This window comes from Vulpes vulpes, chromosome 14, assembly GCF_048418805.1.
Source record: "Vulpes vulpes isolate BD-2025 chromosome 14, VulVul3, whole genome shotgun sequence".
Taxonomy (NCBI): domain Eukaryota; kingdom Metazoa; phylum Chordata; class Mammalia; order Carnivora; family Canidae; genus Vulpes; species Vulpes vulpes.
Genome location: NC_132793.1, coordinates 68,233 through 82,956, shown reverse-complemented (window position 1 = coordinate 82,956; position 14,724 = coordinate 68,233). Strand labels below are relative to the sequence as shown.

General features: G+C 60.4%; 1 protein-coding gene across 18 annotated transcripts in view; it reads left to right on the top strand.

The window, feature by feature from the left end:
• The window catches only part of MYT1 (myelin transcription factor 1), a 62,382-nt gene that overhangs the window by 41,584 nt on the left and 6,074 nt on the right, over positions 1-14,724 (top strand). For 7 of the 18 annotated variants that reach the window (XM_026015001.2, XM_026014997.2, XM_072735251.1 and 4 more), the window contains 8 exons: positions 1,477-1,664; positions 2,383-2,652; positions 5,049-5,203; positions 6,086-6,148; positions 6,258-6,326; positions 10,722-10,784; positions 11,143-11,226; positions 14,240-14,461. In XM_026015001.2, coding sequence (XP_025870786.2) covers positions 1,477-1,664; positions 2,383-2,652; positions 5,049-5,203; positions 6,086-6,148; positions 6,258-6,326; positions 10,722-10,784; positions 11,143-11,226; positions 14,240-14,461 — 1,114 coding nt within the window. The remainder of the gene's footprint in view (positions 1-1,476; positions 1,665-2,382; positions 2,653-5,048; positions 5,204-6,085; positions 6,149-6,257; positions 6,327-10,721; positions 10,785-11,142; positions 11,227-14,239; positions 14,462-14,724) is intronic. The other 11 variants (XM_026014999.2, XM_072735254.1, XM_072735261.1 and 8 more) reach the window with 3 other exon arrangements.

Genomic DNA, 14,724 nt, shown 5'->3' with positions numbered 1-14,724 from the left:
GTGTCTGTGAAACAAAACCTAAGTCCTTTACGGTGTGCATGTCCAAAGGCTTAGGAATAACTCCCTCGATGTGGTCCGCCCTGCGGAGGCTTGGGCAGCCACGATGCTCAGCCTGGGTGCCCCGACAGGAGCTATTTGCCCTCCGGCAAGGGGACCACATTGCTGGCTACAGAGTGTTGCGATAGTAGCCGCAAGTTTTCTGGGCGCTTGTACTAACAAAATGCATTCCTACAAATTTTGAGAATAACCCTTCCTGTCTTTTTTGGTCACTAATGTACCCGTCTGTGGGTTGCAAGCCCGTTAGCCTGGGAACACATATGAAATGGAAAAGCACCCCACTGTGCACATGAGGTTGGAACGGGCATCTCCCAGTGGGTGTTTGGCCCTGAAATGGCAGTGGGGAGTTCCTGTCTGTTAATAATAGGAACGCTGGGTGATGCAGCTGCCAGCTACGGCGTGGACATCTGTCCCGCTCCCTTGGGTGTCCTTATGCAGGGGCACCATGTAGCACTCAGAGAGAGCCTTCGTAGATCTGGATTTCCTGGTGGGACCATGATATCAGGAATGTCATCCCTGAGACTTACTTCATGACCACAGTAGAAGTACCAGAAAAGATAACATTTTATGCCCTCTTGGTCGTGTTTGTTTGAATAATAACAGTACAGCACTGAAGTGGGATTATGGCGACCCCAAGATGTTGTGGCAAAAATTTTCCTGCTTGAATGACTTCTATCCATTCCTGTTTACAGAATTCTTTACTCCCAGTAAACGAGCCCCGTAGCCAGTTTTTAAAAAAAATATTTTATTTATTGGGGATCCCTGGGTGGCGCAGGGTTTGGCGCTTGCCTTTGGCCCAGGGCGCAATCCTGGAGACCGGGGATCGAGTCCCACATCAGGCTCCCGCTGCATGGAGCCTGTTTCTCCCTCTGCCTATGTCTCTGCCTCTCTCTCTGTCTCTCTGTGACTACCATAAATAAATAAAAAAAAATTAAAAAAAATTAAAAAAAATGTATAAAAAATATTTTATTTATTTATTCATGAGAGACACAGACAGAGAGAGAGGCAGAGACACAGGCAGAGGGAGAAGCAGGCTCCGTGCAGGGAGCCTGATGCGGGACTCGATCCCGGGACTCCAGGATCATGTTTTGGGCCGAAGGTGGCGCTAAACCGCTGCACCACCCGGATGTCCCCATAGCCAGTTTGCGTTTGTTGGTACATCAGAGACGCTGGCACGTCTTTGCAGGGTTTTGCTCTCTCTGTCCAAATTTTAGAACAGCCAGAAATGGCCCCCTGAATGCCCTCCTAGAGGGTGGGTAGGAGTGTGCCGTGGGCACCTGGGATGCGGTGGACGGCCCCCCACGCCCACCCCGTGGCTGTGCCCGCGTACTCCCAGCCATCTCAGGGTTCGCCACTGGGTCTGTGTGGCCACCTCCCATTCAAGTTGCATATCCGCCTGGTGTTGTTCCCTTTTTGCAGCCAAACCTTTCCCAAAGGCCTCTTCCCCCAGGCACAGCCCGTGCACTTCATCCTCTTCTGCAGGCTTTGACTACGCGCACGATGCCGAGGCCGCGCACATGGCCGCCACAGCCATCCTGAACCTCTCCACGCGCTGCTGGGAAATGCCCGAGAACCTCAGCACGAAGCCACAGGACCTGCCCAGCAAGGTTGGTGTGTCCCTGCAAGGAACCCCTCTGAGGTGGAGACGGGCTGGGGAGATTCCCGGTCAGGCCCACATGCCCCCACAGGAAATGTGCTTAGGGACACCCGGGTCCACTGATAGTTATCATCTCCGCTCCGAGAGCTGTGTGCTGTGGAGCACCACGTGCCTGTGCACAGGCACCTTCCCTCCTGTTCCCCGGAGCCGGAGGGTCGTGCACACACGTTCCCGTAAGTTCCCCTGAGCCTGAGGGTCACGCACACGTGTCCTTGTGTTCCCCTGAGTCTGCGGGTCGAGCACACACGTTCCCGTAAGTTCCCCTGAGCCTGAGGGTCACGCACATGTGTCCTTGTGTTCCCCTGAGTCTGCGGGTCACGCACACACGTTCCCGTAAGTTCCCCTGAGCCTGAGGGTCACGCACACGTGTCCTTGTGTTCCCCTGAATCTGTGGGTCGAGCACATGTCCCGTGTGATCACGGTCACTGCCTCTCAAGGGTCTGCTTTCGTGAGGTTGGCAAGACCCGCGAGAGGGTGGAGGTTCCTCCTCATGAATTTCGGGAAGTGGCAAGTCCAGATCCTTGCTTCTCAGAGCTCTCCTCTTCTTGTTTGGCTCTGCTTCCTTCCAAGGGAGACCGTTTCGGGCCTTCTGTAATGCTGATTTAGTACCGGAAGGCACACGTGAAGGGGTGAAATCACTCGCGTGGATTTCACCCTCACAATTGCAGGCTGCGGACATAGAGGTGGATGAAAACGGAACCCTGGACTTGAGCATGCATAAACACCGCAAACGAGAAAGCGCTTTCCCCAGCAGCAGCAGCAGCAGCAGCAGCCCTGGCGTCAAGTCGCCCGAGGCCTCCCAGCGCCAGAGCAGCACCAGCGCCCCCAGCAGCTCCATGACCTCGCCCCAGTCCAGCCAGGCTTCCCGCCAGGATGAGTGGGATCGACCTCTGGACTATACCAAGCCCAGTCGCCAACGAGAAGAGGAACCCGAGGAGGTGGGTGTGGGGCCGGGGGCTGCTGTAGAAAGTACTCGCGTCTCCAGGAAGAGCTTCCGGGGTCCTGTCCCTAGCCACACGGGGCCTTGCCGCCGCTAGGAAGCTAGGACCCGGCCTGCCCTCTTGGAGGATCTCCCACCTCTGGGCCATGCTGTGGTCTTGTCCCAACCGGGAGAGAGGTGGACTCCTCACCTCGACGGATGCACACTCAGCACCACCGTGGGCCCTTGGAAAGCCTGGGGAGGAGGAGGGCTTCTTTCACATCCCAGGGGAGATACTTGGGAATGGCTCCCAATTCCTTGGTTTTGTGGCCTCCCCCCAACCTGCTGTGCAGATAGGGACACCCTGAGTTCTGGCAGCAGACCCTCCTCGCCATCCACAGGACACCCTGGCCACCTGGCTCCTTGGACAGAGGCAGGGGGAATCTCCGGGGCTCGGGAGCCGCCGCGCTGGGCAGTGGCCTGAGTCCCAAGACCAGCGCTGCCTGGTGACGCGCTGGAGTCACAGTCTGGGGACAGGGGACATCCCTTCCTAATCGTGTCCCTCTCTTGAGAGTGGAACTGATGGAAAGCTCTTCCCCAAAGAGGTGCGAGTCCTGAGTAGCAAAGCGCAGCTGTGGGAATGGCACAGACTCCAGGTAGCTGCCCTGGAGGGCCACACTGGGGGCAGGCCTGCAGTTCCCCCCTTTCTCTCTGCCATCCCCGCCGGCACCCCACCAACTCTTGAAGGGCAGGGGGCAGGCCCCGAGGAGGATTCCTGTCTGGGAGCCGCGGCTCCTGCAGCTCAGTCCTTCCTCCCTCCCCCAGGCTCCCTATACACCCCTCACAGGTGTCTCTGCTTCATGGAGGAGCAGACTGGGCCCCACGCTGGGGTCACTTGGCTCATTTATATGGTGGAGACTTGGTGTCAGACCCCAGAAGAGGGGCACCTGTCAGGTTCAGCCCTGAGGGGAGAGGGCTGGCCTGGGACATGCCCCTGGGGCTGTGTGGGTGGTCTTCACGCCGGTCAGCGGAAGCCCAGGGTCAGGCCAGGTCGGGCCCTCCTATGTGGGGGCCACCAGGACAGTCTGCTCTTACTGTGTTCCAGTCCTGCCCTGGGTCAGAGCCCCCTTCCCGCTGTCTGTGGCCCCTTCCTGGCCCTTTCCATGACCCCTGGCTCAGGCTGGCATCCCCGGCTGCCTTGTCCATCTCCCTCTCCCTTCGCACACCCTCTGAGCACCCCAGAACTCATGTCATCAGTCTCAGAGGCCCTGAGGTCCTTGCCCACCAAAGGCTGCCCCCAGCCCCACCCCACAGTCGCTCCACATCCTGGAGCCTCAGCTCACTCCCAGACCCTTCCGCTCCTCCAGCCCCCTCTGGGCACGGGTGGGTCAGCTCAGACATGCTCCTGCCTCAGGCCTGCCTGGTCCCTTGACCACGGCCCTGGACTCCTGACCCAGACTCTCCAACTCTGCGTGATCCATCCCGTGTGAGGCTGTGCCCCTGCCCTCAGCCTCACCTCCCGCCCCAGCTCTGGCAGCTGCCAGGACGGTGTCTGGGGCCTCCGGGATGCGTTCCCTCTCTGGGAAGCTGCCATCTGACCTGAAGACCCCGCTGAAGCCCATGTTGCTCAGGGGAACGAGCTACGTCCCCTGCGCCTTGGCCAGTAGTAGCGTCAGCGGGAGCCAGAGCGACGCCCATGGCGTTGACAGGATTCCTGTGGGTCCTGAGAGCCCTCACCCCGCTGGGCTCTGTGCTTTGCCTTCCCAGAAAGCCTGAAAGGGGCTGCGATGACCTTAAGCTGGGAAGGGCACCGACCGGCCGAGGGGCTGGACACGCCCACACCCACGGCGGGGGTTGGACTGGCACGTGGCTCAGCAGCCTCTGCTCCAGACCCACCTGCGGGTGCTGAGCTGCTGGGCCTTTGGGGGAACTGGGCTCCCCTCTACGGAGGGGACCGTCCCCGGGGCCCTGCTGTCTGGCGGCTGCCGATCCTCTCCCGACCTAGAACCGCAGCTTAGGAACCGCGTGCCTGGTCGGCGCACGTCCCCGCTCGCGTTGTGCTCTCCCTGCCGTAGCTGCTCCACGAACAGCGGGCACTGGAGGGGCTGCACTTCGTGTGGCTTCCTGTGTGTAGGAGGTGGCCCCGGGGCGTCGGCGGAGGTGACCTGCGCACCCAGGGCCACGGGAGGCAGCGGCCTGGCCTCCTCCACCTGGGGGCCGCGGAGGAGCTCTGGCCGAGGTCGGGGAGCACGCTAGCCCCGCGGGGTGCTGTCCTCCTCCGTCGTCCCGGAGGCAGGACACTCCAGAAACCACCTCTGTGAACCCTGCTCTCAAGGGTCCCTCTCCCTCAGCCCCGGGTCGGGCACCCGGCCCCCCGCCAGCCGGTTAAAACGTCTCCCTGCTGGTTTTTTGCAGTCAGAGCCAGCAGCCCATTCTTTTGCTTCTTCTGAAGCAGATGACCAGGAAGTGTCGGAAGAGAGTTTTGAGGAGCGGAAGTACCCCGGGGAAGTCACCCTGACCAACTTTAAGATGAAGTTCCTCTCCAAGGACATAAAGAAGGAGCTGCTCACGTAAGTCCCCGCCGGGCCAGGAGCACCCTGGAGCCCGCCCGCTCTGAGCCCGGGGGCCGGGCCTGCTCCGTCCTGGGCCCTGCCCCCCCCAGCCTGGCTCTGCCCCTTCTCCCGGCCGCACCGCTTGCCGGGCAGACGTTGGACGTCCTGTACCACAACCCCCTCGAGCCAGGCGACGGCTGACAGGGTTCGCGCCCGGAATCTGACCCAAGCTCCCGCCGCGCGGGGAGCGAGGGAAGCCCCTGCCCAGGCCCACGGGCAGGGCGCGCGGAGGGCAGCCGGCCTCTCCCAGCCTCAGCTCCGCCGTGGCTTTCAGAGCCCGGGCCTGACGGGTGCTCTGCTGGGACTCGGTGCCCTCGGCCCTGGCCCACTGGGCGGCAGGGTGGGCAAGCCGCTGGTGGCCGCGACTGGTCCCCGGGATGGAGGCCACCCCCGCTGAGAGCGCGGCGCCCGGCCGGTGGGGGCTGTCCCTGCAGCGGTGCCGCCGGGCCCAGGCCTCGCCCCCGCTCGGTCGGCCCCCAGGGTTCCTGCCTCCTTGCCATGGACCGGGCTAGCTCCGTCCCCCCGCTGGCTCTGCCCGGGCCGCGTCCCGGCCGCGTCCTCAGGTCGGGGCGTGCCGCCGTGCTCACGGGTGCGCCCGAGTGCGTGCAGGCGCGTGCGCTCCAGGGCCATCGCGGCTTCAGGCTGAGCCTCCTCTCCTCTGACTCCTTTCTCCTCCTTGAGAAGCTCGCAGTCGGTGGCGAGGGCTGCTCTGCGCTCTGAGGCGCGGGGGCGGGTGGCCCTCGGCTCCGGGAGAGCCGGAGCCAGAGTCGGTGCCCTCCGGGGGGGCAGGCCCGGCAGGTGCGCCCCTCTGTGTTCTGACGCTCTTTTTCCTCCGTTCAGCTGCCCCACCCCCGGCTGTGACGGCAGCGGCCACATCACCGGGAACTATGCCTCTCACCGCAGGTTTGTCCCTGCTCGGGGCCAGCTGGCCTGGGTGCTGTGTGGTGGGTCTTCCCTGTCCTCCTCTGCTCCCCCTCTGGCTCACCCCAATGTCCCATCTCTTCTCTTTCAGCCTCTCTGGTTGCCCTCTTGCTGACAAGAGCCTCAGAAACCTCATGGCTGCCCATTCTGCTGACCTCAAGTATGTCTGCCCTCCTGGCCTACCATCTCTTGGGCGCCCCTTGCTCTGCTCTCCTGCCGGGAAGCTCCAGCCCCATTGGCCTTCTCAGGGCCCCGGCCCCGGGCAGCCCCTGCCAGCAGGATGGGGCCGAGAGACAGGCCACGGGGGCCGACTTGCTTGCCTGGGGCTGCTGCCGCCTCTCTCTGCTCTGAGTGCCGCTGTCTGCCTGTCCCTTGCTGCCAGCCTCTGGGGACCGAGGGCCGGGGGGCCTCCGGGGGGCGTCCGGGGGCAGGGGCCCCGCCTCTGGCTCCCGATGGCCCGGCCCACCTCTCCCTCTCCCGAGGACCCGGCACAGGGTCTGGGCCTGCTGGCGCCTCCGCCCTGGAGATATGCGAGCGGCCCGCGCTGGCCTTGGCTTCTACGTCTTGCTACGGCTCGGGGGCTTCGGGCTGCGCGGCTCTGGCTAGGGCACCTGGGTGCTGGCGGTGAATGAGGAAACTCTCTGCCCTTCCCTCCTCCCGTGCCCTCCGCTGCTGCGTCTCTCTGGTCCCTGCGGGTCCCCCCGGAGCTGCCTGCCCATGCTCATCCCTCTCTTTGCTGAGCTCCCCTCTTTCTGCTGCTCCTCCCTGTCCCTAACACACGGCAGCCCAGGCTCTGTGGGCACCAATTACCCTGCTCAACAGCCCTGCTCAAATGTGACGCGAGCGCCCAGCGGTTTCCCAGGGTATCAGTGTCCTCTCAGGGCGAGACCTGGGGACTGCCATTGCCTTTGGGTTTTGCGCCTTCAGTTGAGCTGTGACATTGCCGCCGTGCAGTGCTGCCTTGGGTTCGGGAAGGAGGTCTTCCTCTTGTCATCTCAGGTCACTCCCCCTCCGGGGGTGTTCCTCTCGAACCTTGGGCTTCCATATTGGGCGCCCCTGAATCTAGGCTCATTCCGTTCTGGGGCCAGATGGGAGCTGAGGTCCTGGAGCCTCTAAGAGGAGGAGCTGTTGCTGCGAAAGGCTCCCAAGGGGCCTGAGCTGATTTAGAGAGAAGAAAGCTCTAGATGCCTGGGAGTCCCCCCATCCTGCCAGCCTCCTCCTTGTCACTCTGGGGAGGCTGCTTTGGTCCCGGCAGCCAGAGGCATGTCATTGCCTGTTGTCACCAAGGGGGCCTTCCATCTGGGCGACTTCACCACCAGAAATGTCTTTCTAAGACTCGGCATTTTCTGTGGCTCAGCTGACCACGGCGGATGTGCACGTTGACTCATCCCCTCACTGTGTCCAGCTGCAGAAACCTAGTTGGGACCATCCGTCCTGCAGGCTCAGGACCCCTTCCCGCACCTCCTCTCCCTCTCCTTCCTCTCTTCTCTTAACGCCTTTCCCATGTTCCTTTTCCCTATTTGCGTTTTCACTATGCTTAGTTTTCACGGTTTTCCAGTTTGAGGGCCTGAATGATTTTGGAGCTGCGCGAGTGACAGACGCGTGCAGTGGGCCTTTCTTCCTGCAGAGCAGGTGCTCGGGCCCTGTTGGAACGACGCCGTGGGCCTGGCCTGGGCCTGGAAACGCGGCTGTCGGGAGGGTTAGTGCTCGTCTAGGACTAAGAACCTGTGAGGAACTTTAAGCCAAGCTTGTTTAGAAATAGCAACAGAAAGTCTTCCTTGTGTGAAAACAAGTCACTCATCAGGTTCAGACAGACCTGGGAAGGTGCCCCGGCTGCTCCCAGGCTCCCCTCTGGCCCCAGACGTCTTTTTGTGGGAGTCAGCTCCTGGTTCTCTCGGGCACAGCGTGGGCTTGTGCTGGATGCGGGCCGGGCTCCACCAGGTTCCTGGTGTGTGGATGCTTCGCTCTCCTTTCTCTCCTCCTGTCCAGCGGGCCTCTCGTACAGGCTGCTCCCAACCCACCTGTGGCAGCGATAGGTGACCTGTCCCCAGAGAGGAAAAGGCACCTACAACACTGCTTTGCAAATGAGATTCTTCCGGTGGCCTCCCTACCAATACCTGGCTGCAGTGACAGTCTCAGATGATGTGCTTTCTGTGTTTTAATCGAATCCCAAGGACATCTGCTCTTCCCTGCCAAGTGTCCAGTGTGGTCAAGGGCTGGTGACGCAGCTGCCTTGGGCCGCTCAGCCCACTCTGTGTGTGGGGAGTTGAGGTGCAGCCACACACCCTGCAAGGCTGTGATGGGGGCTCGACAGGGTGGGAGATGCCTCCCCGCCACGGGACAGGGATGGTGGGATGGGGCTTGGAGGTGAGACCTGGTGCGTGCCCTCAAGCTGTCGTGTGTCCCTCAGACACAGGATTCCCCCTCTTGCCCAGACAATGCACTCAGAACAGGTGGGAGGGTTCCTGCTACGGACCCTGTGGGTGCTCAGGTGCACAAGAGTGGTGGCCACAGCCAGCGCCCAGCATGGACACCTGCTTCTCCAGCCACATGAACATCATCCTCTATGGGATACGACTTTTAGGAAAAGCCATTGATTGGGCCTTGGCAAGGAGTGCAGGTGGCCCCACCTGCCTGGAGAAGCTGTGCCTCAGTGGGCCCCGTGGGGACGCCAGTCCCGCTTGTGCTGGGGCCTGACAGGACCATCCCCGTGTGCATGCACTCCCTGCCAGCCTTACTCACAGGCGCCACTGGGGTTGCACCAGAGTCCGACCTGTGCTCGTGGGCATTGAGGCCCGAGGCCTCTGTGGGGCCATGCTGCCCTGACCACCACCTACAGTGGTGGGCCTGGGTTCTGGCACATTTGCCCAAAGCTGAGAAGGAGTGGAGCCACAGGCAGCCACCCGAGCAGCTGCAAACCCTGGAAGGAGAAGCACTACCCTTACTCTTTGCACTTGGCCTCCCAAGAGAGCAGGAAGGGGCTGCTGCGGGGACAGGCCGTGAGAGTGCCTGCAGGGCACTTGGAGCTGGCGGGCAGGCATGCCCCTCCTGCCTACGGGACCGGTGTCTGCAGCAGGCTTGCCCCTGGGACCTTGGATGATGCCGAGACACAAAGTGTCCCGGCAGGAGCCTTGCCCTGGTTGGGGTTTGTTTGAAAGGGTGAAGCCCACGTAGATGGAGGCGGTGTGTGGTTTCTATTAATATGCAAAAACCTCCTTGCCCTGAATGTATGTGGGTTGAAATGTGACCACACATTCCCAGAGCAGGAGCCGTCATAACCTCGTAGGGTTTGAGTTACCCCCAAACCCAACGGGAGGGTGAACTGCCCGGTGGGCCTGCCAGCAGACCCAGGAGGCATCCCCATGTGTGGCTCACAGGACGGGGATCAAGAAGGTGCTCGAGAAAGACCACGGGACTGGAGAAGGAGCTGGAGGGATGGGCGTTGACGCCTCCAGGTTGCCGTGCCAGCTTTATGCTTCCTTGGATGAGAAACAGGCAGTGTTGGCCTGCTGAGCTCTGGGGGGCGGCCCGAAAGCTGTGGGGAGTCCTTTGGCTGCACCAGCTTCCTCAGCCTTGCTCCAAACGCCAGAGGCCGCATTTGCCAGGGGAAGAGGATGCTGAGGAAAGGCCTTGGGCACAGAGAAGTCTGTTGATTGTGTCCTGTTGTAGCTGATGTGAGTCCCCTTGACCTTCCTGGGGTCACTTTTCTATTGAGAAACAGCCTCAGCTTCCACGGTTTATTCTCTGTGAGAGGATGAAACCAGAAATGGCAGATAAATATTCTGTGAGATTCCAGATGCAGCCCCAAGGTCCTGCGGGTTGCACAGGGACCCACCTGCACATTCACGCACACCTCCCCGCTCTGACACCAGCAGGAGCTCACTCACTCTTCTACCATGGACGTTCAGGAAGAGTAATTTAAGAAAACCCATACTTGGATATCAAAGTGTAGTTTTTACCTTCTACATGATGTTTGTCAAACATTTTGGACGCATCAAGTGGGCTTCTGGGTTTTGTGTCTCCCATCATAACCCTCGGCCAGGGCCCACCACCCCTGAGGAGCCTCTGGTTGTGCAAATTGCACCTCTATGTGCCCAGCGCTGTGGATGGTGTGTCACGGGCGCTCAGTAATCGTCTGTTCATTCCCTCAGATGACGGACCCCTCCCAGAAAACAGTGCTCTTCCTCCTGGTCATGTCAGGGAAAATGAACCCGTCTTAGGTGTTAGGGTTGCCTTTCTGAATGCTGTTTAAAGGCCCATATGTGTTCTGGAACCTTCCAGTCCAGTCTAGAACCTTGTAGAAGGCCAAAAATGGGAGCCCATCATTCCTGCACTGGAGATATGCTCTTGTCTTGGCTTCTTGGACCCTGTAGGGAGACCGGGTGGCGGAGTTCTGAAGGCCCAGCGTCATGGAAGCAGGCTGACCAGGACGTGCACGCCTTTGAGAGACCAGTGCTAGGGGGGCCGGTGGGCCTGCATGGGGGCTGGGCACAGAGGGGCTCCTGTGGTCAAGTGTCTTCACTGGCTCTGGTTCCAGCTCCACTGTCTTTCACAGGTGCCCCACGCCCGGCTGTGACGGCTCTGGCCATATAACGGGGAACTATGCCTCCCACAGAAGGTGAGCCTGCGGCGCCCCGAGGTGCCCGGCCGGGCGGGGGAGGGCGGGCCTCTTGCGCAGATGAAGCTGCCGTGCTCCAAGTCAGACATTGATGTTGGGGCAGCTAGAGCCTCTTTCATGTCTGTAATCTGATTGGTGTCCCCGACGCCTGATCAGGTCGCCTTCTGCAGACAGAACCAGGGGCTCATGGCAACACCTGCCGCCGAGGCCCCTCTGCCCCCACTCTGCTCGACGACAGAAGCTCCTTGGGACGGCCCGGGTGCTGCTGATCACACAGCTGGAGGGAGGGCTGGGGCAGAAGTGGGTAAGAAGTGGTCATTCTGGGACAGCCGTGGCTTTTCTTCTTTTTCAAAACTAGCTTGTCAGGCTGCCCTCGTGCCAAGAAAAGTGGAGCCAGGGTGACACCCACAAAGGATGATAAAGAAGATCCTGAGCTGATGAAGTAAGTTGAGGTCTTGCTGACTCCCTTGGGGGTTTGCAGAATTGGGATTTTCCTGTATGTTATAATTTTTAAAAAGCTCCTAGACTCCTTTTTCATTAATACAGTTGGTCCATGGCAATGCCCGTTTTTACAGAGGTTCTCCTGCTGTGCACATGGACACCTATGAAGCTGTGAGCCGTGTGTGTGGTATTGAGGTCACGCCTGGGCACTGGCTCCTGTCTGGGCTTCTCAGGTCTGGTGGTGTTTGATGGGGCCAGGAGAGGCCAAGAGCCCTGCTGCCCGTGCTCCTGGGGGGCCACCTGGTGTGGGCTCGGGCCTGGAGCAGCCCCGCGGGAAACCTGCACAGCTGTGGTCTGACGGGGAAGGTCAGGTGCGGGAGTCGAGGAGCACAGGATGGTTAGAAAGACCGCCAGTCTGAATCGTGTGTGTCTGCACACTCACATGTGTCTGCAGGGAGCTGGTATGGAAAGAGGGAGCTCCAGAGTGTCGCCCTGAACTGGGACCTCGACACTGCTGTGGGGAGGGGGCCTTAAGGGATCTAAGTCCTTGAGACCCACTCCCGACCATCTCTCGGGGGTGCCTAGCGTGTCATCAGGGGGATTGTGTGTGAATGCTGACCCTGTGAGTGCCCCACTTGGTACTGGGAGTGCCCTGAGTCCCCTGCTTGCCCGTAGGGGCAAGGCTGGGCCACAGGGGGAAACAGAGTGAACCACCATTCAACTTTCCCAGGACTTTCAGAGCTGACAGTGGACAAAGCAGCAGGTCCCCTTGCCAGTTGAGGACTGGAAGGAACAGTTCTGGCCGCGTCGTGGTGCAGGCCTTGAGGCTGGCATGGTCAGGGCCAGGTCCCCAGAAGGCAGGTCTCCTCTGATTGGTTGCCGTGGGCCAAGAATAGCTGGATGCTCACCCAGCAGAGGGGATCAATCTGGACCAAGGGTCTGTAGCTCCTTGGAGCTCACTCCAGCTGCATGCAAACATCTGCTTGGCCACAGAAGAGAGGCCTGATGGGCCAGCATCACATCCTTCAAGGGGCCAGCCCCACCAGCTGTTTGGCGTAAAAAGGCTGTGGCTCATTTATTATATTTTTACAAAACTATAATGAGTGCTAAATCAAAACCCAAAATATATGGATGTTGGTGTCATGGACGCAGCCCAATAAATGCGAGGACAGATGAAGAGTATTTATCCTTCTGAGAAGCCAGGAATTTGCCTGTGATCGTATAAATGCAAGCTGCTATGGATTTAGCAAGGATCCTGCTGCAGGGATACGATAAGTGAATTGTGCTGCATTTGCAAATGATTAAAATCAAGATCAGCACTTTTTAAGTTAACTGGGAAGAACAGTTTTCCTCCTCCTAGTGTGCTGTCAACTTTGCTTTTTAAAAAATAAGATTTTGCAGCCAAGTGGAGAATATGACTTAGAAGCAGGTCAGCATTTACAGGATGGATGAAGTTCCTACTGGCTCCACTGCAAGCCGGCGGGCAGGCAGGGAGGCGGGGGGCATTCAGTGCCTCCGTTTTATAGGGCCTCCTCCGCCCCCATAAACTTTCACTGTATTGATAATTGCCTGTCATCTTGAAACAAGTGCAGACCGCAGCAGAAGCTTTAATCGGTGCACCAGGTCCTGTTGCGTGACGGGATTTCGTGAGCACGTGCTAGCTGGCATGTGGAGGGCTGGTGGCAGAAGAGATCCCTTTTAGGACATCTTGTGTCCGCGCCGTTTGAGATTAAGTCACGTCAGCACATTGTGGTAAATCCCTTCTCCCAAAACTGAATAACTGGCCATAAAATCCGTGGATGTTCCAGCGTGGGGGTCAGGAGCTGCTCAAGGCGCATCGCCTGTGCAGGGTGCCCCACCCCCACTGCTGTCCCCGCCACCCCGGCGTCCGACAGAAGAGTCACGCCTCTGCCCTTGGGGTCACGGGCCCCACCACCCGCTTACCTGGGCCTTATGGAAGCGGCCTGATCTGGCGCCCCACACACACCTTAACGTGAGGTCACCTGACAGCTCTGACGATTCGGACCCTGGAGGGACGTGGAGGGAAAGAGAAGCAGTGTTACTGTCCACATGTCTGAAATACCCAGTATGAATAATTCCCGGGAATCAATCCTAATGAGAGGAAGAGTTAGGGTTTTGCAAAGAACACGAGTAAAATGAATTCAGATTTAACTGTGTGTTTTAACCACGAAGAGCTGCCTCTCATTTGGTCTTTTGATCTTGTGATGCTGGGTGCTCAGAGGTGCTTCCGAGTACCCGGCCCCGGCGTCCCCTGAGCACCCACAGCTGAGAGGTGCCCAGGTGTGAGGGGCAGACAGAGAGTGGAACCTGCCCGAGCTCCTTGCAGGACCTGCCGCCCTGTCTCCACTCCGGACTGATTGCCAGGATGACCTTGGGCCATCCTACAAGTCTGAGGCCCACACGGAGGGATGAAGAGAGGGGATGGGTATAAGAGGGGTCCAGGCCAAGGAGGCAAGGAAGAGTCTGCATTGGCCACCCTGGACGTGCGGCCGGTGTGGGGGCCTCTCTGGGCGGGGAGGCCCTGTCTCCTCACCTGCTGGGGAGCAGCAGCGGCCCCAGCTGCCTCACACTGCCTGGCTCCGGGTGCCCTTGTGACCTTCTGTGACCCCAGGGCCCCCAGACACTGTGCTTGGAGCAGTCTCCCAGGGAGTGGCCCCTGGGTGGTTTCACTCCTCGTCGCGGGGTGATGGAGAAGTGATGCGGCAGCAAGGTCCGGCTGTGGCCCCAGAGGTCCCGGAGAGCTTCCCGGGGCCCAGGGACATCGTGGCTCCCAAGGGGAGGGGACAGACGGCAGCTGCTGACCTTCCGGTGGCGCAGGAGGCGCAAGGCTGAGGCGGGAGGCGCCGTGATCCCTGCTGCCCCCCTCGGGGTTGGGAAGGCCGCAGGTCTGCCCTGGGGCATCCGGAATCTCTGTGACAGCGGGCGCGTCCGCGTCGGGGCTGCGGGCGTCTGCGGGCTTCAGTGCCCGTGCTCACCTCTGACCTCTGCTCCAGGTGCCCTGTTCCAGGCTGCGTGGGGCTCGGTCACATCAGCGGCAAATACGCCTCACACAGAAGCGCATCTGGCTGCCCACTGGCCGCTCGGAGGCAGAAAGAGGGCTCGCTTAACGGCTCACCCTTTTCCTGGAAATCGCTGAAGAATGAGGGGCCCACCTGTCCCACCCCTGGCTGTGACGGCTCCGGCCACGCCAACGGCAGCTTCCTCACCCACAGGAGGTAGGTGTCCTGCGTGCTCCGGCGTGCGGCCGCGCTGGTCAGGAAGGGCCGCGAGGGCTCCGTGGCAGCCGCTAGTTCTCCGGGGGAGAGGGGGCCCGGCCCAGGCAAGCCACAGACAACGGTGGGTCCCAGGTCCCGGTGTTTGCGACATGTGGCCCTACACGTGGCTGCTGTCGTGAGGCACCCTCCACAGTGTAGTCCTTGCAGCAAGAGCCAGCGGAGCCCTGAGTGTGTTCTTGACACAGGCTGCAGGCTTCTCACGG